The sequence below is a fragment of the Ambystoma mexicanum genome, chromosome 14 (assembly GCF_040938575.1).
Source record: "Ambystoma mexicanum isolate Mex_15411 chromosome 14, UKY_AmexF1_1, whole genome shotgun sequence".
In the NCBI taxonomy this organism is placed as follows: domain Eukaryota; kingdom Metazoa; phylum Chordata; class Amphibia; order Caudata; family Ambystomatidae; genus Ambystoma; species Ambystoma mexicanum.
In genome coordinates, this window is record NC_090940.1 from 159,536,222 (window position 1) to 159,561,433 (window position 25,212).

At 46.6% G+C, this 25,212-nt stretch overlaps 1 protein-coding gene across 1 annotated transcript in view; it reads left to right on the plus strand.

Moving 5' to 3' along the window:
- Positions 1–24,629, plus strand: part of LOC138527543 (transmembrane protein 151B-like) — a 351,127-nt gene extending 326,498 nt beyond the window's left edge. The window contains exon 2 of the mRNA XM_069638794.1: positions 19,876–24,629. Within this exon, the coding sequence (XP_069494895.1) occupies positions 19,876–21,303 (1,428 nt within the window). The 3' untranslated portion in view covers positions 21,304–24,629. The remainder of the gene's footprint in view (positions 1–19,875) is intronic.
- Positions 24,630–25,212: the final 583 nt, after the last annotated feature.

Genomic DNA, 25,212 nt, shown 5'->3' on the forward strand with positions numbered 1-25,212 from the left:
GCCGCTCTGTTGGTCGTTCACACATAATAGATCCAAATAGACATTGGGCCTCATTCCGAGTACGGCGCTAACCAATGGCGCTATTAACGCCTTGGTTGACGCCGTACCCGGACCGGCAGCGCCTTGGTGGATGGCGGAATTACCGCCCCATTCCAAGGTTGGCGGGGCGGTAATTCCCCATTCACCAAGGCTCTTCCCCATTCCCAAATGAGCCCCCATAGGGCTCAATGGGAATGGGGAAGATGCAAATAACGGTGACCGTTCATTACGGTCACCGTTATTGGCTTGGAGGCCCCTTTGCGCCCTCGACTTTAACACCTGCTCAAAGCAGGCGTTAAGGGCGAGGGCGCAAAGGGAACTCGGAGTATGGCGGTAAGGGATCACCGCCACCGGTCTCGTTACCGGTGGCCGCTATCCCTTACCGCCATACTCGGAATGAGGCCCATTGTATTTCATAGATGTTATTTCTACTCTTGCATATGGCATAATCCTTTAGTATGATCCCTTTGCCTATGCATGGATGGATAATCATATTTTCATGAATTACGCTCTGATCATTTGTGCGACGGAGTAGGGGTAAGTCTCAGAATTTGGTCATTGTAGACATTTTAGAATTACTTTCTACTTTTCATCAGAGAATTCCTGAAACTAAATCTTCATCAGCACATTAATTTTACGATGTTTTGAAACAATTTGATCAGCTTGATATTAGTCTGTAGTTAGTGCCATTAGGGGGTCATTCCAATTTGGGCAGTATTGCTACAGTATTTCACCGTCCCTTTCCGCTACCTCTTTACCTCTTGTTACTATCTCTCTCTTGCCGTGTTTCTTTGTGCATTCTTTCTTCTGCTTGCTGGCCTTTTGTCGGTGCTAGTTTCCCTGTGGGGTTCCATTTACTCGATTGATATCATTACGCGCTCTGGCACTACCTTCGGACTACGTACTGTTTACAGCTTTCTCCGGAAGGCGAAGTTCATTACTTCTCTCCGCAAGTTCAGAGTGGAATAAACGGACTCCTCGGAACCCAGCGATGGGATCGCCAGCTTCTACCTTGCTGTGCTCTGTTTTTTTTGGGCCTGTTAGGCTTTTCCCCCAATCCGGCTATCCCGGCAGGGGGTGCCGTGACTGCCTAATTTGTAGGAACAGTTACAGTGGCTTCTTACCGGGGTAGGCCACTTTTCAACAAAAAAGAAAGAGACTTCAACGCTCAGAGGATCTGGGGAAGAAGATAAGGGAATTGACACCATGATATTAAGCAATTTGTCCTTGAACTCAATGAGTGATGTTTCCATGCTCTGATGGGTCTGTAAACAGATTGTAGGTCTTCAGGTTGATGGCCATTCTCTATAGGGGCTTGGAGCTGTAGTGCTGTTACTTTATCTAAACTCTTCATTCAGAAGGGGGTATTGGCAATTGGGTGATCATTTAGGTGGTCTTTTGTGTCCAAGGAAGCTTTCTTAATTAATAGGGTGATCCAATTCTTTTTCAAGCTAGATGGTATCTAACCTTCAGAGAAAGATCTGCTCACAAAATCAGTGATCAATGGGGCGAGTACTGTAATACACACCTTCACCACTATACCAGGATCTCCTGGACAGGTCTCAAATCCAAAAGGTCAATTTCCAGTTGGTCAACCCACGGGTAAGTTGAATACTTTCATGCACTTGATGTCTTCACAAATCCTTCCACATTAGTTATCATGCCTACACAAATGCCCAAGACTACATTGATATACAGTTTCCAATATGACAGCGTGTGGTGTTGTTGTCTGATGGATGGTGAATGTTGCATTTCCAAGTCATAAAGGAAAAGTTACACATAAGGGAGGGCGCTAAGGGCCCCCATCGAAGTGCCACTTAGTTGTTAGTAAAAGGTACCTTCAAACCAAACAGAAATGATGCTACAACATAATGTGTAGCCTTTTTATGATGTGCACCTTGTTTGCCAACACATAGTTGTTATTACAAGTAGCCATTCAACTGCTTCCGTGACATCCTATGCAGGATGCCTCTGTGTAGGCTTTTTGCGTTGAGCGGAAAGAGAATTCAGGAGTCCCTGATTTTGTTCTTTTCTCTGATTTGTTCAAGAAAATCTGCTGAATTATTTCAGTATGTTTATATAGCTTGTAGAATAGGTAGAAGACCACAATCTATATAGATGCCCAATGCCTGTAAAAGGCTGTGTACTGTTAATAAGACTGGGGGTCCAGGTTGGTTAATAAGATTGCTGTGAATTTTTTGGTAAAGTGTAAAATACGGGTAATACGGGTATTCGTGGATGTAGTTCTCGTCAAAGTTTATTTGTCACTCTGAGACACCCTTTTAATCAAATGTTTCCTCATGTAATTTGTCTAAAGCGTCTCTTATGAAGAGAAATCTCCCCCATTCAGAGTGTACTAACAGCCTTTGTTAATAAGACACAAGATATTCAACTTTCAGCATAGAACCTTCTCCGGAACATCCTTGGTAACTATCACGTGATTAAAGCATACATCACTGCCCTTGAGTGGTATAGTCTGTCTGTCTCTCTGTATCTCCCCCCCTCTCTTTCCCTCTCTCTCTCTCTCTCTGTCTCTCTCTCTCTCTCTCCCTCTCATTCTTTCTCTCTTTCCCACCCTTCCATATGACAGTACAAAGAACGGAATTCTTTTGCTGGAACAATGTATTACTCACAAAGTTCTCAAAGGGAGCACGCTTTGTGGCGCAAGCATTGCTTTCTAGACTTGGTCTTTGTGAATGTATTGTGACTGACCATAACCATTTCTTTGGTAAGAGAGCCAGGTGGGATTCCCTGTGGACTCACCACATGGTTTGTGCAAAGGCTAAGTGGATGCACACACTTTTTCAGCAGGGAGGGGGCAGGGATGGAAACGTGCTAACATGAATTTTCAGAACCAGCCCTGTGGGTTCCGAGAGGCCACCCTAGGTGATGACCAGATTTTCTAACAAATGAAAGTGTAGTAATTAAAAGGACTTCGAAGCCAAACGTATTTGATCACATCAGTGAGGTTTCACTGATTGTAAAACACTGTCCCGCTGCTAACCATCCATTGTTTAGATGGATTTTCAGCACTAGTTGATGACCAGGGCAATTGACACTTAGGTCTAGCCAAACTCTATCAAGGTAACAAAGACTGAGCAGCCAGGCGGACTTCGGGGACCATTGGGGTGGTGTCTTTGTGCAGTTAACCCAACATAGAGCACTCAGATAAGACAAGCAACACAGGAGTACACAATTATACTAATTTATAAGGCCCTAACTCTAAGCAGGTAAAGTAAAGATCAAGCAATTGTTTATAAAACACACTGCCTACACATATATCTACTCAGTTGGTGAGCTGGAAGTGAATCAATAAAGCAGCATAAACTGTGAACAATAAAGTGAGAAAAAACTCCAATATTCGACTGATCCCCACTAGGGTACTCAGAACTGCTGGGGCCACTTAGCTCTGCCATTGGCCCAGTTACCGGTGGTCCAGGGGATGCAGGTGCAATGGCCAAGGTCGGCTTCATGATTGCTTATGGCTAGATGGTGGTTCCGTGCTCCGTCGGGATGGCTCTGAAGATCTTCCAGCAGGTAAAAAATAAACATGCATGCGAGAACAACGAAGACCAAAACATTGTAAAACTGATGCCACTGCTCCCAGCCTGGCTCGGACACATCAAGCATTGAATGAAAATGTTACTAGAGGTAAAAACACTCTGCAGAACTTCACTGTAAAGTGATGTGTGCTACAGTAAAACAGTAATCTTGCACTAGGAACAGAATCCCCCTGCACATGTAGCCTTAAAGGCTAACCAGTACCCCCAAAAGAGGTGAGGTGAGCAAGGGAAGTAGAGCAAAAACACGTTATTTACCTTGAGAAGTGGGTACAGGTTTCAAGCCTTAGTAAATAGCTGACGGTTTTGTTGATGTCAATGGAAGGAAAGTTGCAGAAAGAACAATCTTTCCTAACAGTAGGGAAGAGGCGGCAGCGGGGTGAATTAGAGTTACAGGTGAAAGTTAGCTTTGTCTACTTGCCACTCAACACGAGAGAAAGAGAAATACTTTTGCTATAAAAGCACTGCTTTGTTTTCAGTAATAAAAGGAAAAAAATGAGGAGGATAAACTGAAGATCCAGGATCACAAATAACTTGGATGATCTCATCCAAGCAAAAACCGCATCCAGGAATTACAAAAGCTGACTGCGTGCTCACAGTATGAAAATGTACCTGCTGGACTCTGGAACTATGTTGAGAACAATTTGTGGGAGGAGAACACGTGCTTTCTGGTCTTTGGTGAAAAATTGCTCAGGGAACGCAACCCTACCTCAGATCAACAGTGTCCCGGAGGAAGCATGGGTTGTCCACTTTCGAGATCTCTACGAAGAGAGGAGACACACTATCTCTTTTGAAAGAAGTAAGGAAACAGAGCTATGGGAGATTCTTCACTCTATCGAGGACATCATGGGAAAGTTGGCGAAGTTGAATGGCTGTCGTGCTCCAGGACCTGACAGCCTAACAAACGGCATGTTAAAACAAAATCTGGAATCACAGGCTTCCTTCATTCATCTCTGGTTCAAGCAAATCTTTCTCTTCCAGAGACTTGGAGGAGAGCTATTGTGGTCCCGATTTTCAAGAAGGGTGACAGGGAGGACCCTAAGAACTATCGCCCAATCACCCGTGTTGACTTAATCAGTAAAATCTTTGGCTCAATGCACTTGACGAGACTAAATAAATGGTCTGACCGAGTGGGATGGAAGGACCCATTCCAAACCAGTTTTGTCTGTGGAATTGGGACAGGGTGAACCTCCTGATACTAAGTATCCTGAGAGGGAGACTATGGGAAACAACTAAATGACCTATGTGGCTTTTGTTGACCTCATCCAGGCCTTCGACCAGTTGGCCCGGTTTAGAATAATTTATGAAACTGGAACTGGCCAAGATCCATATTAGACCCTTTGGTCTCGCTGCACTCTAACACCAGCATGAGGGTACGACGGAACAAGACAGGCCTCTTGTCACAGGAAATAAAAACAACCAGAGGCCTAAATCAAGGTTTCCCATTGGCCCGGCTCTTTTCAACCTTTTCTTGGCTGACCTAAACGTGACAATGGACACAGTAAGTAGTTTCCCTCCACTCATAGGCGAGGGCGGGGTCCATCTATGAGATTAACTAACCGCTTCACTCATGCATCCATATGGGATTTATTTATGCAAATGAGATTCATGAACCACTTCATTCATTCATGCATCCATAGGTGTGTTGTTTATGTAAATGAGATTCACAAACTACTTCATTCACTCATGCATCCATAGGGGAGTGTTTATGTAAATGAGATTCGTATTTGCTTTGTGTATTAAAAGCCACCTCTGATATGATTGTCTGCCAAGGCACAGCATCCTCATCTTTATAAGGGAGAAGTAGTCACTATTTCCAGACCTACATAACTTTGCAATTTTAATCTCATCTTCCAAATGAAACTATTGACATATTGCTTTGGAACCCCTCGCTATCATAGCTGTTGACAAGCGGGAAGACCTTCATTCATGGAGTTCTGACGCATTGACCAGCCAAGCGGCTCTGATGTCTTGTAGCCCTGTCAAGCATTGTGGCACTGACCATCCATTACATCAGTGCTTTGACTTGACTCCATCTAAGGGGTGATAGTAACTGTAGACCTTCTCAGCACCTTTATTGATCTGCATCGAACAGCCTTGGTATTTGGACCTGTGTCCATCGATGCTTGCCCCCTAACTTGGGATCAGTTTTCATAACATGGGCTGTACTACACTCCGCCAATACAGCCACATTAGTATTAACCTGGGCCGCACTACTAAAATATAAACATAAATGAAGAGTAGGGAGGCGCCGCCAGGGCCTACCTGAGCAGAGCCATTAAGGGCTGCCTCGCGGGCCATGGCGTGGCCTTTCTTGCGTGCAGACAGGGAACTTTAGGGGGACAACAAGGGGAGAGGGTGCAGCGACGGAAGGTGAGGGTCGCCCTCACCTGGCATCCGGTGGGTTGACCAATAAAAGGAGGCCGACCTGCGGTTCAGTCTCTTTTCCCAACCCCGGTGTCGCACAAAAGTTTGCCTACTGATTTTTATAAATTAGTTTGTTGCACTTTATTATGGAAAAATTCTCAGAAATCAATGACGGGGACCACATGCATTTTACATCCACCATAATCGGTTACCATGACCTTGACCCTACCAGCCCAGCCGGCCACCAGCTGCTTGTTTGGCCTACTAGCTGTCTGAGCTGTTCCAGGTTTAATTGCAGAATCAAATGTCAATGTCCAGCAAGACAGTCCAAAGCCCAAACCTGGGCTAAATTTCCACCCAATGGGCAACACCAGGGGCCACCACAACCATCCCAGCTTGCTTGGCCTAATGGACGAGAGTGGACCCCTCAACCCACAACCTGGGTAGCAAAATCATAATTCATCTAGCTCAAACATTTGGTCATGGTCCGAACATTTTTCATAATCCATTGTGTTTATGGGCTTTATGTGTCAAGCAGCCTATGAATGAAACAAACATAATAGCACAGTGCAACGTGATAATGGCTAGTCACTGGAAGTGCGCAGGTTCGTATCCCGTGCATGAAAAGAAAAAAAAGTGGGTGTAGTGGTTGTCTGCATTAGTGTGAGCCCCAGTTCCATTGAGAATTTGGGAGACTGGGGCTCAGCCTGGGCTAGCCTTGGCCCACTTAAAGCCATGAATACAATGATAACTATGTTAAGGAGAATTCTCTTCTAAGGCTAATTTCCCTTACCTATAGAGTCCCCCAGCAGCTTTGCTGGATTTGAAGGGTTTATTTTTTTCTCCTGCCAAGAGTGAGACTCTTTTTCCCACTCTTAGACAGATTGCTGATGTGTGTTTTAGGCTATCTTGTGTGCTTATGGTCTATGGGGTTTTCTCACCCTCATAGGTATCATTACACAGCACCCTCAGCGCAGTAACACAGGGGTGTCATAGTGACCCCCAAACATAGACTCCATACCCTGGGACTGACTACTGTTTCCCAAGGCATGTAAAGTCCCCATTGACTTTACTAGTCAATAGTTATGAAAAAAACCAGTACAAGCCATCTTACTATGGAAGTACTGGAAAGGGTTAATCGTTTTTCCCTAGTGTTCATTTTCGAGAGGGTACTGTCCAGTCCCTCTCTCCAAAGTTTCTGGCTGGTGGCAGTGGTTACTACCGTAAATATTCAACAGCAAATATTTCCCTATGGGATTATCCTATTTTTCGAGGCTACCACTTTTACTGACAGTCTCTAACATACCGCCTGTTTATTTTAATATTAACTTTACTCCGGTAGGTTTTTATTGCCAGATCTTTGATAATATTTCTTTCTAGTGTCTTTCTCTGAATTCCTAACCCAGGTCGAGGATCCTTTTTTCGTCCTTTTGGCGGGCTTCTGCACAGAATCCCTCCTCTCGGCGCCACTGACTCTGGGGTAGACAGGATGTGTGGGAGGGGGAATAGGCACCCTGGACAGGGTTGCCTAAGCAACCCAAGTCGCACTCTGCCCTGATAGGCTGGGGAGTTATCCTGCCAGGATAGCCACCCCATTGTGTGAGTGACAGCTAGGCTATATGAATGGGGGTTTTTCTGCATAAAAGCAGGGCTCTGAGGACTGGAGGACAAGACAACGCCATTGGAACTAAGAAACCAGAAGAGGAGAGAAGCTGAAGACATATGCAACGACTGAACCACCGGTGAAGCCCTGCTGCAGATCCTCACCACTTTTCTCCAACGACAAGAGAAGATCTTCACCTGCAAGAGCATTCTTCCCTTGAGCTGGTGGGGCCAACCAGTTCGCTGATCGCATTCCAGGACCTGCCTTGGTCGAATCGCCAGTGCCAAGCACTCGGAGACCGGATAGCCAGGCACCTGTCCACCACGACCGCGATTTAAAGGAGCGTACCTTTTATTCAGTTTCGGCATCACCGCGGCTGGCTTCTTCCCTGGGCAGTGCAGTGACTCGAACCTTCCTCCACGACGAGAGCCTCTTCCTCTGCTGGATCTCCCGAACTGCAGGAACAACTGCCACCAAAGGAGCCGCTTCCACTTTCAAGGTACATTGTTCCGCCAGGCCTCCCGTTTCACGGGGTACTGCTAAAGGTGTTTGAAATCCTTTACTTACCTCCTGGGCTGGCCGCCCCTATTGTCTAACATTATCTTTTATCTTCTGCACCCTCCCTTTGAATCGTTAAACAAAGACTTGACTGCAGCTACTAGAACAGTTTGAACGTAGGCACTTTGCCTTGTACCACTGACTCTGAAACAGCCTATTGACTTTGGCTAAAGCTGACACAACTGCCTTCTCTAGATTGCTTTTCATCACAAATTGTGTCGGTGCACCTAAAACTCTTATAACCACCTTTTCTTCCCCTTTATGCATTGTTGAAGTGCCATTTTGCTCGGTTTTCGCCTAAGTATTGCTTGTACTAAAGTACTACCTTGCCTAACTTGTTCACAATCCACTTGGGAAGTGTTGCTGGTGTGCTTTAGAGTCTAACCCTGTATAACTTGTCCTTTCCCTCCCTCTGAAGAAATTGTAGAGTGCCATTTCTGCCTGGTTTTACACTGTGTCATTTTGCTCAGTTTTCACTCTTGCTCAAACTTGTCTACAATTTAAATAGGGAGTTCTGTATACTTTTCTTGACTGTTTTAATTTGCTTTAATGATAGTGATTTGTGTGTTACTTTAAGAGTGTGTAAAATAAATATATATAGTCTTTTTAATACAAAGCTTTGGTCAGTGTTTCCTTGTTCCTTAGTACTGTAGTCCTATTGTGTAAACCCTGAGTACTGCTCATCTCCCTCTTGAGATAAGTCTGACTGCTCAGCCACAGCTACCAACTAAATCTGTGTGGTAGAGACTGATACCAAAGGGGATTTATTGCATGTACCTGTAGTCTTAATCTTCTGTAGTGCTCCCTAAGGGAACTGCAGGGGATTCTGCCTAACAAACTAAAGGTGAGGATGCTAACCTTACAGACACTCCATGAGTGGAGGCTCATGTATGTACAAGAACTGAATCCTAAGCCCCCGAATGTGATGTGTTTGCATGTGCTAGCATTGCAACCAGGATGTGCTGAACAGGATTCGTGTGTGGCCACAGAGAGTTTGTGTAATGACCAATTGGTACAATGCAAATGGTAGCCAGCCTTTTTACGCACGTTTTTCATCACTGCTATTTTTACCAGCTTTTTTACAGAAAAATGCAGGGGGGTGTTTGGGTCAGGAAATATGGAGTGGGGGATCGGTGTTGGATTGGTGGGGGAGTAGGTGGCCATTGGGGTGAAGGGGATGTGCAGGGGTCTCCCCCCAAATTTTGGGTAAAAAAACAGTAAAATATCTGCAATTAAATAATTAGCAGTAAAAAAGCATGGCCCTCATTACAGTTTCATTACAGTTTTGCCAGTATCCCGCAGATAATTCTGTCGCGATACCAGCAAAACTGTCTTACCATTTCCGCCGCCCGATAGCCCGGTATTACGGGCATTGGAGACGCCGGTAAATTCCCATTCCATGGAGTCCTATAGGCTTCCGTAGATGGGATTGCCAGAATTATGGTAGTGCTGGTGATTCTGGCATTTATTTGCTGGTAGGAGCCTGAACTCCTGTCGGGTCAGGCCTGCTGGTAATTTCCTGCCCCCAACAACCTTGTATTTCCCAAGTCCAGAGAAAATGCCATAGAATTACCAGCCTTTTTACCAGCATTTTTTTCCAGACCGGTGAACTCCTGAGCCCCATAGAATTGTCCAAATTGGTTTTCAAGCTGAGGGTCGTACTATCGGGAAATGGCCTCTTAAGAGCAGGCAGCAATCTATGCTATGGGACTTGAATATAACAGTTAATGTTGATTGCCAGTGGAACTTTGACACTAATGTGTGTGGCCGATCATGCAAGATGCTAATGGGGGATTGCAATTCCGGGACATCATTGGGTCAGATAGTTGCCTTGTGCTCAGTCTTTAGATGGCCAAGAGTGGAGGATGTCGCTCTAGATGCCGTACATCAGTGTCTCAAAACCGCAGATGCCACAGAGGAAACTGATCACGAAAGCACTTGTGTGCCACCTGTAAACTCTGTACTTTTTTCTGTTCTTTTTTATGACATTTTGTAATGAATAAATACAGAATATAATACATAGCAGGTAACAACTCTGTGCTTTTTGACTAGGTCAGTCCATGGAAGGAAGTGATGTTCAAATATAGGTGGGAGAGATTTTCTCTGTCATGCTCACTCCGTGCACAGAAATGGAATGTGTATGGTGCTGCTCATGTCATTGCATGGCACACTGTATGGCATTGGTGTCTAGGGGATCTGCCAGCCTTTTGATGGTGGCATTGCACGTGGATTCCATATTCCTCCTCTGCATGACATTATGCATCGAGCTTGTGTGCAAGCTGAGATCTTGTTGCATGTGTGGGTGGAGTGGATGGGGATGCATGACATCATGCATCAAGCGTGTGTGCAAGCTGAGATCCTGTTGATTTTTGGGTGGAGTGGATGGGGATGCATGAAATCATGCATGGAGCATGTGTGCACGCTGAGATCCTGTTGCATTTGTGGGTGGAGTGGAAGGGGATGCATGGAGCTTGTGTGCACGCTGAGATTCTGTTGCATTTGTGGGTGGAGTGGATGGAGATGCATGGGATCATGCATCAAGCTCGTTTGCAAGCTGAGATCATGTTGCATTTGTGGGTGGAGTGGATGGAGATGCATGGGATCATGCATCGAGCTGGTGTGCCAGCTGCAATCCTGTTGCATTTGTGGGTGGAGTGGATGGGGATGCATGACATCATGCATCAAGCTCGTGTGCCAGCTGCAATCCTGTTGCATTTGTGGGTGGAGTGGATGGGGATGCATGGGATCATGCATCGAGCTCGTGTGCATGCTGAGATCCTGTTGCATTTGTGGGTGGAGTGGATGGGGATGCATGGGATCATGTATCGAGCTTGTGTGCAAGCTGAGATCCTGTGGCATTTGTGGGTGGAGTGGATGGGGATGCATGGGATCATGCATCAGGCTCGTTTGCACGCTGAGATCCTGTTGCATTTGTGGGTGGAGTGGATGGAGATGCATGGGATCATGCATCGAGCTCCTGTGCACGCTGAGATCCTGTTGCATTTGTGGGTGGAGTGGGATAGAGATGCATGGGATCATTCATCAAGCTCATGTGCATGCTGAGATCCTGTTGCATTTGTGGGTGGAATGGATGGGGATGCATGATATCATGCATCGAGCTTGTGTGCAAGCTGAGATCTTGTTGCATTTGTGGGTGGAGTGAATGGGGATGCATGACATCATGCATCAAGCTCATGTGCAAGCTGAGATCCTTTTGCATTTGTGGGTGGAGTGGATGGGAATGCATGGGATCATGCATCAGGCTCGTTTGCACGCTGAGATCCTGTTGCATTTGTGGGTGGAGTGGATGGAGATGCATGGGATCATGCATCGAGCTCGTGTGCACGCTGAGATCCTGTTGCATTTGTGGGTGGAGTGGGATAGAGATGCATGGGATCATTCATCAAGCTCATGTGCATGCTGAGATCCTGTTGCATTTGTGGGTGGAGTGGATGGGGATGCATGATATCATGCATCGAGCTTGTGTGCAAGCTGAGATCTTGTTGCATTTGTGGGTGGAGTGAATGGGGATGCATGACATCATGCATCAAGCTCATGTGCATGCTGAGATCCTGTTGCATTTGTGGGTGGAGTGGATGGGGATGCATGATATCATGCATCGAGCTTGTGTGCAAGCTGAGATCTTGTTGCATTTGTGGGTGGAGTGAATGGGGATGCATGACATCATGCATCAAGCTCGTGTCCAAGCTGAGATTCTGTTGCATTTGTGGGTGGAGCGGATGGGGATGCTTGGGATGGTGCATTGAGCTTGTGTGCACACTGAGATCATGTTGCGCTTGTGGGTGGAGTGGATGGGGATGCATGGGAGCATGCATGGAGCATGTGTGCACGCTGAGATCCTGTTGCATTTGTGGGTGGAGTGGAAGGGGATGCATGGAGCTTGTGTGCACGCTGAGATTCTGTTGCATTTGTGGGTGGAGTGGATGGAGAGGCATGGGATCATGCATCAAGCTCGTTTGCAAGCTGAGATCATGTTGCATTTGTGGGTGGAGCGGATGGAGATGCATGGGATCATGCATCGAGCTGGTGTGCCAGCTGCAATCCTGTTGCATTTGTGGGTGGAGTGGATGGGGATGCATGACATCATGCATCAAGCTCGTGTGCCAGCTGCAATCCTGTTGCATTTGTGGGTGGAGTGGATGGGGATGCATGGGATCATGCATCGAGCTCGTGTGCATGCTGAGATCCTGTTGCATTTGTGGGTGGAGTGGATGGGGATGCATGGGATCATGTATCGAGCTTGTGTGCAAGCTGAGATCCTGTGGCATTTGTGGGTGGAGTGGATGGGGATGCATGGGATCATGCATCAGGCTCGTTTGCACGCTGAGATCCTGTTGCATTTGTGGGTGGAGTGGATGGAGATGCATGGGATCATGCATCGAGCTCGTGTGCACGCTGAGATCCTGTTGCATTTGTGGGTGGAGTGGGATAGAGATGCATGGGATCATTCATCAAGCTCATGTGCATGCTGAGATCCTCTTGCATTTGTGGGTGGAGTGGATGGGGATGCATGATATCATGCATCGAGCTTGTGTGCAAGCTGAGATCTTGTTGCATTTGTGGGTGGAGTGAATGGGGATGCATGACATCATGCATCAAGCTCATGTGCAAGCTGAGATCCTGTTGCATTTGTGGGTGGAGTGGATGGGGATGCATGGGATCATGCATCAGGCTCGTGTGCACACTGAGATCCTGTTGCATTTGTGGGTGGAGTGGATGGAGATGCATGGGATCATGCATCGAGCTCGTGTGCACGCTGAGATCCTGTTGCATTTGTGGGTGGTGTGGGATAGAGATGCATGGGATCATTCATCAAGCTCATGTGCATGCTGAGATCCTGTTGCATTTGTGGGTGGAGTGGATGGGGATGCATGATATCATGCATCGAGCTTGTGTGCAAGCTGAGATCTTGTTGCATTTGTGGGTGGAGTGAATGGGGATGCATGACATCATGCATCAAGCTCGTGTCCAAGCTGAGATTCTGTTGCATTTGTGGGTGGAGCGGATGGGGATGCTTGGGATGATGCATCGAGCTTGCGTGCACACTGAGATCATGTTGCACTTGTGGGTGGAGTGGATGGGGATGCATGACTTCATGCATTGAACTTGTGTGCAAGCTGAGATCCTGTTGCATTTGTGGGTGGAGTGGGTGGTGATGCATGGGAGCATGCATCGAGCTTGTGTGCAAACTGACATCCTGATGCATTTGTGGGTGGAGTAGATGGGGAAGCAATACTTTCTAGGGAGTACCTCATTTTCATGGTCACAGGAGTGGTTAATGTGGAGTTAAACACATTTGTTAATGGTGGGCCCATGTTTTTAAGCATGATTTCACTCTCTGGTGGATTCTCTACTTCTCGGAAGGGGCGCCCAGGTCATAGATCAAAGTTGAGACTAGAAGGGTGAGTGACTTCTTATGCCTGGCTAGCAGCTTGCCACTTGAAATGTTTGCCCCCGACTGTTAGAGCCATTACCAGCCACTCCTCCTGTCAAACACATATTCATACGTGTGGGCATCTACATGTGATGTTCCCCACAATGCATTGAATTCCATGGAGGCCCACGCGCATCACGCCACGCATGTACCGAGTTGGAGGCATTTCAGATTGTCTGCTTCATGATGTGGACCCAATGCACTGGTCCTGTTAGTTTCCCATGCATTATTTATACTTCAAAGGTGGTGTTTCTTTTTAAAAAGTAAAGCGCCTGCGTGTTGCAGTAAGATATCCCTTCCACAACACTTTTGGGAACCAGGTCCCTGCTGCAGACAGAGAGCAAAGGCACTGCAGAGAGCAAAGGTGCTGTAGACATGGAGCAAAGGTGCTGCATACAGCGAGCAAAGGTTTGCAGACATTACTGCATGTGGTAAAATACACATGTGGTAATTAGACATTTCACTGTGGAGTCCAATTTTACCCCCAATGGGACTCCTTAATCTAGAATAACCGAAGGGTCTTCAAGCCTCAGAATCGTGCAGACTTGCCAGGGTGCCACATGCAGTAAGGGTCCTTCTGTTTGATGGCGTTGCAGGAGGTAATATCGCCAAACATGTAGCCCCCCCTTAGTCTTTTTCAGATTTTCTGCACATTAGAAGACTCCCTTTTTTGAGAATGCTCAGGCTGTTAATTTGGCCTCACAATTAAATCAGAGGGACTGCATATGCCTAGGCCCTTTGATCTCCAATGACACATTAAATGAAGCTGGAACTGAGTCAAAAGATGTCTGCGTTTAAGTAACTCCAGGTACATTTTCTTCTGACGTCTATTTTACCCTCTAGGAAAGTTAATCAAGGCAGACATTCACAGGGTATTTTAGTCAAGAGACATGTATCCAATAGATAGAATTGCCACCATACTCATTTGCCGTTGCCACCACTTGCAATCAATCAGGGTCGGACTGGGACAAGAAATAGGCCCGGTCAACCAAAAAAAAGTGGCCCACCCTCGCCTCACGACCCTTGACCTCTTATGACAGTGATGTCATTTGACCCCACCCCAAAGTGACATCCCTGGAAGCAATGAAACACAGGAAGTGGCATCAAATAGCATTGTTCCTTATTACACTACGAAAAATATGGTTATGTTTTCACTAATGTGATATACATTTCATACAAGAATGGATCACCATATGTATCATTAATATCTGTGTGTATAGATCCATATTGTCAAATTACTGTGAATGCAAAAAGACGTCCAAGGCCAAATGATAATGTTATTGTATAGCACTTATGCTTAAGCTCTTTTTTATAGAACAAATATGTATACAATATCACCCAACCTGTGTTGGTACTCATTTATCGACTTAAGAAGGATTCAAGGCTTTTTGGGAAAAAAAAAATTGAAAAGTTTTTTCCACATTCTTTTTCTCCATACCGGCCCAGGCGTGGCCAGAAACCGGCCCCACTCCCTAGGGACGATTTTGGCCCGGCCACGGGCCGAAAGGCCGAGGGGCCAATCCGACCCTGCAATCAATCAAAATCTGCTCGATTACAAGTAGCAGGATGGGAGGACATGTGTTAATTCCCAATTTAGTCCATAGGACTCCAGGGGGATTTTGGAGGAATTACTTTGGGGAGTAAATCCACCACAGTATTTACTGTAGTTTTTGGTTCTATCTAGTTTTTAGCCAAGAGCGTAGTATAGTGGTGCAGTAAAAGTGCTAGTGATTCTATTGCCTAGATATTTTTACCACACCGCCATACTCGTAATGAGCACAATAGTCTAATACTCTGGTCCTCATTACGACTCTGGCGGAACGGGTTAACGGGTGCCGCAAAAGGATGGGGACCCGTTAAACCCGTTCCGCCACATTATGAGGTCCCCTTGAGGGACACTGTAAGCATGCCTGGTAAAACCAGGCGTGCTTACCGGGTCCCGCGAGGGGAAGAGGGAGCAAACAACGGTCCAACTCGGAATCGGCCCGTTGTTTGCTCCCTCTCCCATTCCCATTCAGTCCTATGGGGGCTGAAATGGGAATGGGGAAGGTCCAGGTCATTGGAGGGAGGAATTACCGGGCCCTCCGAACTCGGAATGGCCCGGTAATTCCTCATTCTGGGAACCCAGACCCGGAGCTGATTTCGGCGGCAGCCATGCCGCCAATAGCGGCATGGCTACTGCCGAAGTCGTAATGAGGCCCTCTGTCTGGTATACCCTCTGCTGTCTATAGACATTGGTAAAATACTTTTTGCCATGTTCGGCTTAGATGAGCAGACAGACTCTATGGTACCTGTGCTTGGAACGGAATTGAACATTTGGAAAGCGAAATAGAGATTTTATTTGATTAACAAAATATTCTTTCTCATTATGAAGTTGTGGTTATCAGCATCATCTTGTACAATGTATGAGGGGTGGTCAGAAGGTATTAAAATCAGAGAAGTACTGTGGTGAAGTGACACTTCCACATTCTCGGTTGGGTAATGGTTTGGAACCCCTGGAGGTGGGAAGACTTACGAGATAATTGGGGAATAACCCTGAGGTAGTAGGAAGTGATCACCCAAAGCCACATTCGCTTTTAAGTCCAAAAGAGAGAACTATGCCATATTGGACATCTCCCCTATAGCACCGGTTAAGGAAAGCCTGAAATGGATTGCAGACAGTTTAAATATAAATTGGGAATAGAGGGTGAGACAGGCGAGACAATGGTTGGAGATCTGTAACTCTAGTTACCAAATTCTGGGATCTAGCAGATTTTGCACTGCCCCAGAAGCAAATACCTGGGCACAAACCCGACAACAGGGAGACCCAGAAGGATGAGCTAGAAGACCATTGAGGTCAAATAGGCCTACAAGCAGGACAGAAGAGTCAGGAAAACCTGATCCACTTTATAGAACACAACACACACCCAGCAATCCATGCAAAGCCACCATTTCGGCTCCAACTGCACCCAAGATGGCTGCCAGACCTTTAAACCCTCTGTTGGCCTACAAATAGAGGAAGGCCTGCATTCAAACTCTTCCAACAGATGTAAAGGAGATAGAAAGAGGGGAATGAGAAATAGTAAAGGCTGAGCAGGCGAGAACCAGTCAGACGCAATGTCTCAACATGTTTGAGAAAGGGTTAATCAGGAAAGGGAAAGCCTCGGAGAGGAACTATAAAGAGTGGGAAATCAGAACCATACCTGTCAGCTCACCTGCTTTTAAGAGGAGACACCTGATAGAGTCAGTTCCCTCATCCATCAATCCCCTCCCGGCCAATGGGTGTCAATGGGGAGCACACCCGCAAAATGGAATTCTTCTTATTTCACCCACTTTTTCATTTGTAAATGTTGACAGGCATGCAGAATAGGTTGCATATCCTGGGAGAAAGGTTGCCGTCCCTGCTGCAGTGTGCCAGAAGCAAAGGAGGGGAGAAAGCCCCAACCCTTTGTTGCTGAGAAGGGGGAACCTTCGCCCGGTTGGTCCAGCCCAAGGAAGAGGCTGGTTCAGGAGATGTCAGGACTCTTGGGCTGCATGAAGGTGGCCTGAGAAGGGCAAAGCTGCCTTGTCCAGGCCTAGGGGCCCTGCTAAGACCAGACATGGAGCCAAGCCCTGAAGCCGGGCCCCAGTAACACCCAGACGTGAGGAAGGGGATAGTGCTCCCTCTGTCCATAGTAGAGTGTGGATGAGTCCTGATACCCCAAAACCTAAGAGAGAGGCCTGTTATGAACCCTGTAACCCAAGCCATTTGAGCAAGGCCTGCTGGAAATCTTGAACCCTATGGCCTATGTGATGGGCCCACTGTGAATCCTAACACCTAGAACACCTAGAACAAGACCTCTAAACATACCTGATTTGACTCCTGAAATCTAAGGTCCAGGAGGAACTGTGGTAAATCTGAAGGGACAAGACTGTTTTTGTATTAGAATATGGATGGACTTTAAAAATAGAATTTCAGAACTGTTTACATTGGCCATTCCTAGAAACGTTGATGTTTTTAGCCAGGGTACCAGAAGGCTGCAGATGCAAGGCTGGTTTAGAAGACTTTCTTTTGGCCACACTGTTTGAACCTTTCTAGTTTAGCGTAGGTAGTCCCAGTAGGAGCAGGAGCCTGTATAGTGTAGGCATTCATTTGGGTTCAGATATTTAAAGAATCAGAACAGTAGAACCCCTAATATTGTTAGCCCACACTGACACTGTTCGTAGTGTAGAGAGATCCCGTTTTAGTTTTAGAGCTTCCCACAGTTCCTTTAGGCGCTTGTCTATCCGGACCATGATATAAAGTGGTATCACACAAGATCCAAAGGCGTGCTGTGTATCATTGTCCCCACACTACATATTCAAAACGGTTCTATGTTGAAAAAGTGAAAAAATAACACTGAGGCCCAAAACAACTAATTTCTTTTGGTCGAATTCCCCTAAAAATAATTAGCGTTTTTTCTTTTTTTCTTCTTTTTTTAAATGCGGGGGGAGACACCCTCTGCACCTCCCTCCCCCCGCAATCCTCATCTTTTTTTTTTATACCCTTACCCAACCCCCTATCTATTTTTTAAAAGAAAGGTAGAATAATCGCACACAAATTCGCCCCAAATATCTCGCTGTTTTTGTCCTCGTCCATTGAGAAAAACGGCTTCTGAATGCAGGGCTTTGGTTGAGTCATGGTGACCGCACCAGACGTTCTAGGGCCCCCACTCTGAAGGGTTTCTATTGCTGAACTTGGTGGCCCCTCCACAACTTGGCCTTTTGGTAGTAGTCTCTCCTCCTCATCTGGTGGGGTCCTTGCAAGGATCAATGCACTGATCAGAAGGACCATTTTTACTCGTTGCTTCTATCCCTGGGTATCGCTGTTGGCACAGTGATCCAACTGGCACAGGAAAGCAGTCTGCGATGCCAGTGAAGGAACCTTCCTGCCTGATGCCACCCATAGACAGTCCCCGGACCATCCTCGTGTAAAGCATCACCTTTGTTACGGGTACGTGTCCATTTCTCGAACGATAATAGTCAAAGATTTTATTATTTTGACCTTTCATGGAACGTTTTAAATTAGAAACCAGAACAACAATGAAATCACCACAAAACCGCAGATACAATATTGTGATTAAGGTAAGAACCGTACGGGCAGGGCAGTTGCTAGGTCTGGAAAAGACCCGGGGCTAAGCTGATGTCGTAACTGTTGGGACTGGGGGCTAGCTAGTCTTTTGGCTGTAGCTCCTGAGATTCTATCCGGGGCAACAACCAAAAGATCAGGGGCTATAGCCCCCTTAGCCCCCCCTAGCAACGCCCCTGCGTACGGGCAACCTCAATGAAAAGCAAGCGGTTCCGATACGCTAAAGATCTCATAAAAAAAGGGCTGTACAAGTACAAAAAATAAATAAAGAAGCCGATCCAAGTGGAACTTGGACTGTCTTTCCCTCATTGGATATTATTTAACTCAATGTAAAGAGATTATCACAATTACAGGATAGTATATTATACCCATAAACACCGGTTTGTGGGGTAGACAGAGGCGGTAACGTTACTGACCCACCCCGACGCGTTTATCGTTATTCATTTCTCAGTGCTCCCTCCTGGTTGTCAATATTTTTTTTTAAGGGAAATTGAGCCTGCAACTTAACTTCCACTAGCGCCCAATTTTCCCTTAAAAAAATCTACAAACCAAGATGGCCACCATGGAGAACAGTCAAGGGAGTTAGCCCTTTTCCACGATGATGGAGCGTGTGCCGGAGGCCGGGGAGGAAAGGTGAGTGAGGGAGCGGCTTGGGGAGGGACACACTGGGCAGTAGGGTGTGCAGAACATTGGTGGAGGATGGGGGAAGGGAGGATGGGGCAAAGCGGTTTGGGGCACTGGCCAAAGTGGGAGAATATGACAGATCCTCAGGGAGTTGGGCAGGTAGCCAAGAGTGTGCCTGTGGTCACTGATGGATTCCGCCCACCTTCCCAGCCACCCGATTGGTCATATACTTACCCCATGGTGCTAATAAAATGTACTGTACAAGGTGATTCCTTTTTCTCTTCACTTGTCTGAAGGGCCTTCATTTATTCCTGTGTGCCATTCCTCCATACTGTTTTTATCTACCTAATCTATTCTCTCCATTTAAGTTTATTTAAGTTTTTCCTCTTCTTTTCCCGCACTTGTCTTTTTTATTGGGTGGTAATGTTGTCATATCTCCCTGATATCAACGTTCCCTGGTCTTTATTATGTTGCACTGCTGTATATGTAAGCCTTTCCTCTCCATGCATCCTCTAAGTCTCTCTCATCTACTCTCTTAATGTTCTATTCAACTGACGCCTCTTTCTTGTTCTCTTCTTCCTAGCAACGTCCCAGCCAGCAGTCCCTAAGTGCCTCGCTGTGCCGAGAGTCTCACTGGAAATGCCTCCTGCTCTCCCTCCTCATGTACTGCTGCCTGGGGGCAGTGACCTGGTGCCAGCTGGCGAGAGTCACCAAGCTCAGCTTTGACAGCTCCTTCAAGGGCAAGTCAATGATCTACCATGACAGCCCCTGCTCAGACGGCTACATCTACATCCCCTTAGCCTTCCTGGCCATGCTTTATGTGGTCTACCTGGTGGAGTGTTGGCACTGCCACGCCAAGAGCGAGCTCCAATTCAAAGTCGATGTTGACAGCGTCTATGAACATATCCTCCGAATGCGGCAAGCCACCCCGTGCATCTGGTGGAAGGCCATCAGCTACCACTTTGTGCGACGCACCAGGCAGGTGACTCGGTACCGCAACGGAGATGCTTACACGACCACACAAGTCTACCATGAACGGGTCAACACCCATGTCGCTGAGGCTGAGTTTGAGTACTCACACTGTGGGGTAAAAGACATCTCCAAAGATCTTCTTGACCTGGAACGTCATGCTGCTACCAAACTGAAATTCACCAAGTGCTTCAGTTTCGCCAACACGGAGTCAGAGAACTCATACCTGACTCAGCGTGCTCACTTTTTCACAGAGATTGAGGGTCTGGACGACTACATGGAAGCCAGGGAAGGCATGCAGCTGAAGAACATGGACTTCAAAGAGCTAATGCTGGCCTATGTTGACCCGGAGCATCTTCCATGGTACGGGTCCCATTACACCTTCTGGGCAGCCTCCCTGCTCTTGCTTTCTTGGCCTCTGAGAGTCCTCATCGAATACCAGACGGCCTATGTTCACTATCACGTTGAGAAATTGCTCGGCCTTGAATTCACAGTGCCTGCCACTTCCGAGGAACCTGTGTACAGGTATCGAATGCCAAGGGTCAGTACCCTGGACAGCACAGAGCTTGAGTGGCACATATGCACCAATAGACAGCTGATACCCAGCTATTCAGAGGCTGTCCTAATGGATTTAACAGACTCCCCAATGTGCAATGGGTACTCTGCGTGCAGCAGGATCGTGCGCCGGTGTGAACGCTGCAATGGTGCGTCAAGTAACTCTTCCATCTTCTCTCGCCATGCCTTCAACAACTGCAGTGGCGGTCACTCTCGCTTCTCCCTCAACACCAGCCGCTTCTCGCTGTGCCGGGTTCACGGCTCCTGCAGGACGGGTCTGTGGAGGAGCCGCAGTAGCAGCATTGCGGACCGCGGCTGTCAGGATGATCAGTGCTGCTCCTATTCCAGTCAACTGGCCATCAATGAAAACCCACCCACATATCACGACGCCCGCTTCTTCCCAGTGCTCATTATCCACCGTCCAGAGGGTGGTGAGGGGAGACCCTTCTCCATTCGTCGTTCGTCGTGCCTTGAAACTGCTTTGTAACAAAGACCTATTCCTCTCAGAGATAGGGGGAACCTTTTACAGGGGACACCTATCACAGGATTGAATTCAATGCTGTGGTTAGCATTATGACAATGGGGGAATCTTGTCAGTGCACACTGGTTTCAAAGTGCCAAGAGTCCATCTCACCCATCCTATTACACCATCACAGCAGCACACATTCATAGAATTGGTTGACTTTAATTTTCCTCCACCCAAGTATGCCCAATCAGAGGGGTTCATTATGAGTTTGGAAGTATTACAACCTCAATCTGGTTATGAGTTGTGGTTGTTCCCTATTCTGAAGTCCCACTGTGCTGTATTGGGGAATGAAGGAATTACCCCAGATGAAATACCACCAGAGGTAAAACCACCTTTAATTTGGTGTCAATACCACCATTCATATGATAGAGATGCTACCTCCTTATAGGTTTAAAGCCCCTAATCATTAGGGCTCAAAAAGCACAGTGTAAATCTCTTACCTGTTGGTTATTCCATTACCGCCAATCTTGTAATGAGGCCCATGATATGTATGCTTTCAACCCCATTGTCAATATGCGGGATAAGTCATCTGTCGCACTCTGGCATATGGCAAGTTACACCTACGCTAACGTTGCTTCTTCCCCTAAGGTTATAAGTCTAAGAGGTATTGTGTATACTTGCGGCTGTCCAGGACTTGTCGCCAAACCCGGACGCACAGGCATAAACTCTTTTAACAGGAATATACACGGCCTATGTCACAATAAGCCAATTCAAGAATCTTACTTATTGTGCCACCAGCAGAGAAGCACCAGTGGCCGCCATTTTGTCTCTAAACACTTTAACCAAGAGGGGCGTCAAAATGGCACACCTCACAGGGTTGCATAAATCCATGCTCCAGCCCATTGCTAACCTATATAAATTAGTATGTTTTTCCTTGCTGTCTTCAGAAAGTGCTGTGCTGCATCCATGCTGCATAAGACACGTTGAAATGGCCTCTGTCTTCCTCTTCTCTGAAAGCACACATAATGCACTTAATGTTATGGCATGTCTTAAACAACAGGGCAATGCCAAGTAGGGATGTACATATGGACAAGTGATCAAAGATGAACATGATTGACTGAACATGCAGTCATACATCTTATCGTGTTAACCGTCACAACCACAACTGAGCTGCAAACATCTGGTGGCGTCAAAAGGATGGCCTTAACTCTCTGGGCTTCATTACGAGGCAGGCGCTCCCATTATGAAGGGTGCCGGTACGGGACCGGCACCCTTCATTACGGGACGCCCTATTACGAGGTTCCCTTTGCGGGATCCGGTAAGGACGCCTGGTAAAACCAGGCATCCTTAGCGGGTCCCGCCAGGGGACCAGGGAGCTAATAACGGGCCCGTTATTAGCTCCATCTCCATTCCCATTGAGCCCTATAGGGGCTTGAATGGGGCTGGGTTTTTCCAATGAGGACTTACTGGGTCCTCCAAGGTTGGAATAGTCTGTTAAGTCCTCATTGGAGGAACCCTGTACTGGAACCCGGTATGGAGGCAGCCATGCCCTTATTAAGGGCATGGCTACCTCCATACTCGCAATGAGGCCCTCTGTCTTTGTTTCCTAGCATAGTAGTGCATTTCTACATGGATTGTATTATTTGAATGTTGCATCAAACTTGGACAAATTTCCCCTTCCTTTCCCCTCTTATTCTCCTTATTTCTCTCCCTCTTACCTTTTCATTTACTCATTCATTTGCTCTTCTGGTCCTTATTTTTCTTTCTCTTTCCCTTGAGTTTTTCCTCAATTTACGGCCAGGCTGAAGGTCAAGCCAGGTATGTCCAAGGTCAGCTTACGACTAGATCTTGCAGCCGCGTTCAAGATCTCGCAAACCATTTGATTTGATTTATTTCTTATAAAGCGCAACACGCCCATGGGTCTCAGCGCGCAACATAAAACGTACAAAACAAAAGTTAACAATAGATAAAAAAACAATATAAAACAAAATCATCAGCAGAAACGCAAAAAGCAGTAATGGCATCTCGGGCAACAATTAACAAATCCCACGGGTGCACCAGGTATACCAGTTTAGGATGATTTTCAAATTGGTATGAGGTGACTTATTGGCCAGGTTCTTGCATATGCTCAGGAACCATGGCTTCTTAAAAGTGATATGAGGAATAAGAGTCAGGAGTCAGGAAGGGGAGAGAGCTTCCAACTCTAGCAGGCAATAAAGACGGCAACATCTAATGAAGATTGGAGCCAGACCGCAGTGCCAATCCTTTCCCGGTCTAATTGCACATCATCTCTTTGTACATTCGTCCAGGGGCGTCTGCACACAGTCGCCCACTTGCAGAGAGCGTGATCGGCTCGACGATCTCAGGCAAGAGGGCCTCGTTACGCAGCCCAGCTCTTCAGTTACTCATCCAAGTAGCCACCTGATCTCCTACACACATTAGGTGTCATTGAGGGACAGCCAACAAGGACACTGAGCCGGGGGAAAGCGGTCTCCAAGGGATACGTTACATGGGAGTCACTAGCCAATGATCATCCACGTATGCTGGAAGCACAACACCAGAAACTGACAAGGTAGATAAGCCTGACTGAATGTCCGCAGAGAGAGTAAAAAGTTACGTCAGTTACATCAAGTCAACAAAACTCTTATTACACACTTTTTGACTTAATGTGTGGCTCGTTCGTCTCCTGGTTATGTCTCCCCTTTATGTGTCCATCCCCCGTAGTCGTCTTACCCATAATCCAATGTGCATCTCTCCTGCCCTCCCCCTAAATGTCTAGCCCCCACTCCATGATTTCATTTTCACCCTCTTTGTTCTCTCTACTTTGTTTTAATTCTCAGAGGATTTTAAGGTGCTCCCCTCTTCTGTTACTAGCTGCTCCACCTGCAGTACTATGATTGTACTTCTGCCAAAGAATCTGCACTGATTATCTCCCTAATAGGACAACACAAATAAGACCTACTGGCCAAAGGAGAGCCTGCCTCATCTCCCAGCCACAGGTCTTGGCCCTCGACTCATGAATGCTCCTTCTGAAAGGAAAGGCATCCAGCCAATATCAAACCTGCCGTGAATCTTCCCGGAGTAGATCCCAATTGTGAACGTTGGAATCCTGCAGATAGAGAACATTGTGTATGGATTTGCTTAGGTTCTCTTGGTATGATAGATCTCAAGCCAACTTCCCAAGTAAGGAATGCGAGAGTCAACTTTGAGACAATATCAAAGCGTCAAGTGAAGACTTCTCAACAACTCCACTGTGTATAAAGTAGTGTTGTATGGCCTAGACTGTTGCATCATAGAAAAGTAAAGGAAATGTACATGTAATTCTATTTTGTTATTTTATGAATAAAAAGCAGAATGCAATAAGGATCAGTCTGCAATCTTCATCGAGAGGTAGTTCTATGTTGACTGCAGCCAAGGGAGACATCCTATCAACATGTGCATTATGGAGCATCACATTTGCATCCAGGTGTCCTGCCCCTTGTTACTCACCATAGCATTGCTTGCCTTCTGCATCACTGAGATTACCTTCTTTTCTCCTTGAGCGATTGAAGGTGGCGTACCTTAAGCTCTTTCTCGTGTACGTGAAAGGGCTGCCCATTGGGTGTAGGGCAGCATATGTGGATCTGATGTTGGAAGGTTGCCTGCTATTAACAGAATGGTTCTCTACTCAACTATCCGCTTCCAAAAGCACAAATGGACACTACGGCCACATTGCGTATACCCAATGTTCGCGATACGCACCTTCCATAACTCCGTCAGTCCAAATGCACTATTGAATTACCCCACATAGTAAGGCAACAAAACATTCCAATATGCACATGACCCACATGCCAAGCTGCTCCCAACATATGCACAACCACAGCAGAAGAACAACCAAGACAAATATGTATGGGTCTCTCTAGAACCCACGGCATGATGTCAGCTGGTGGT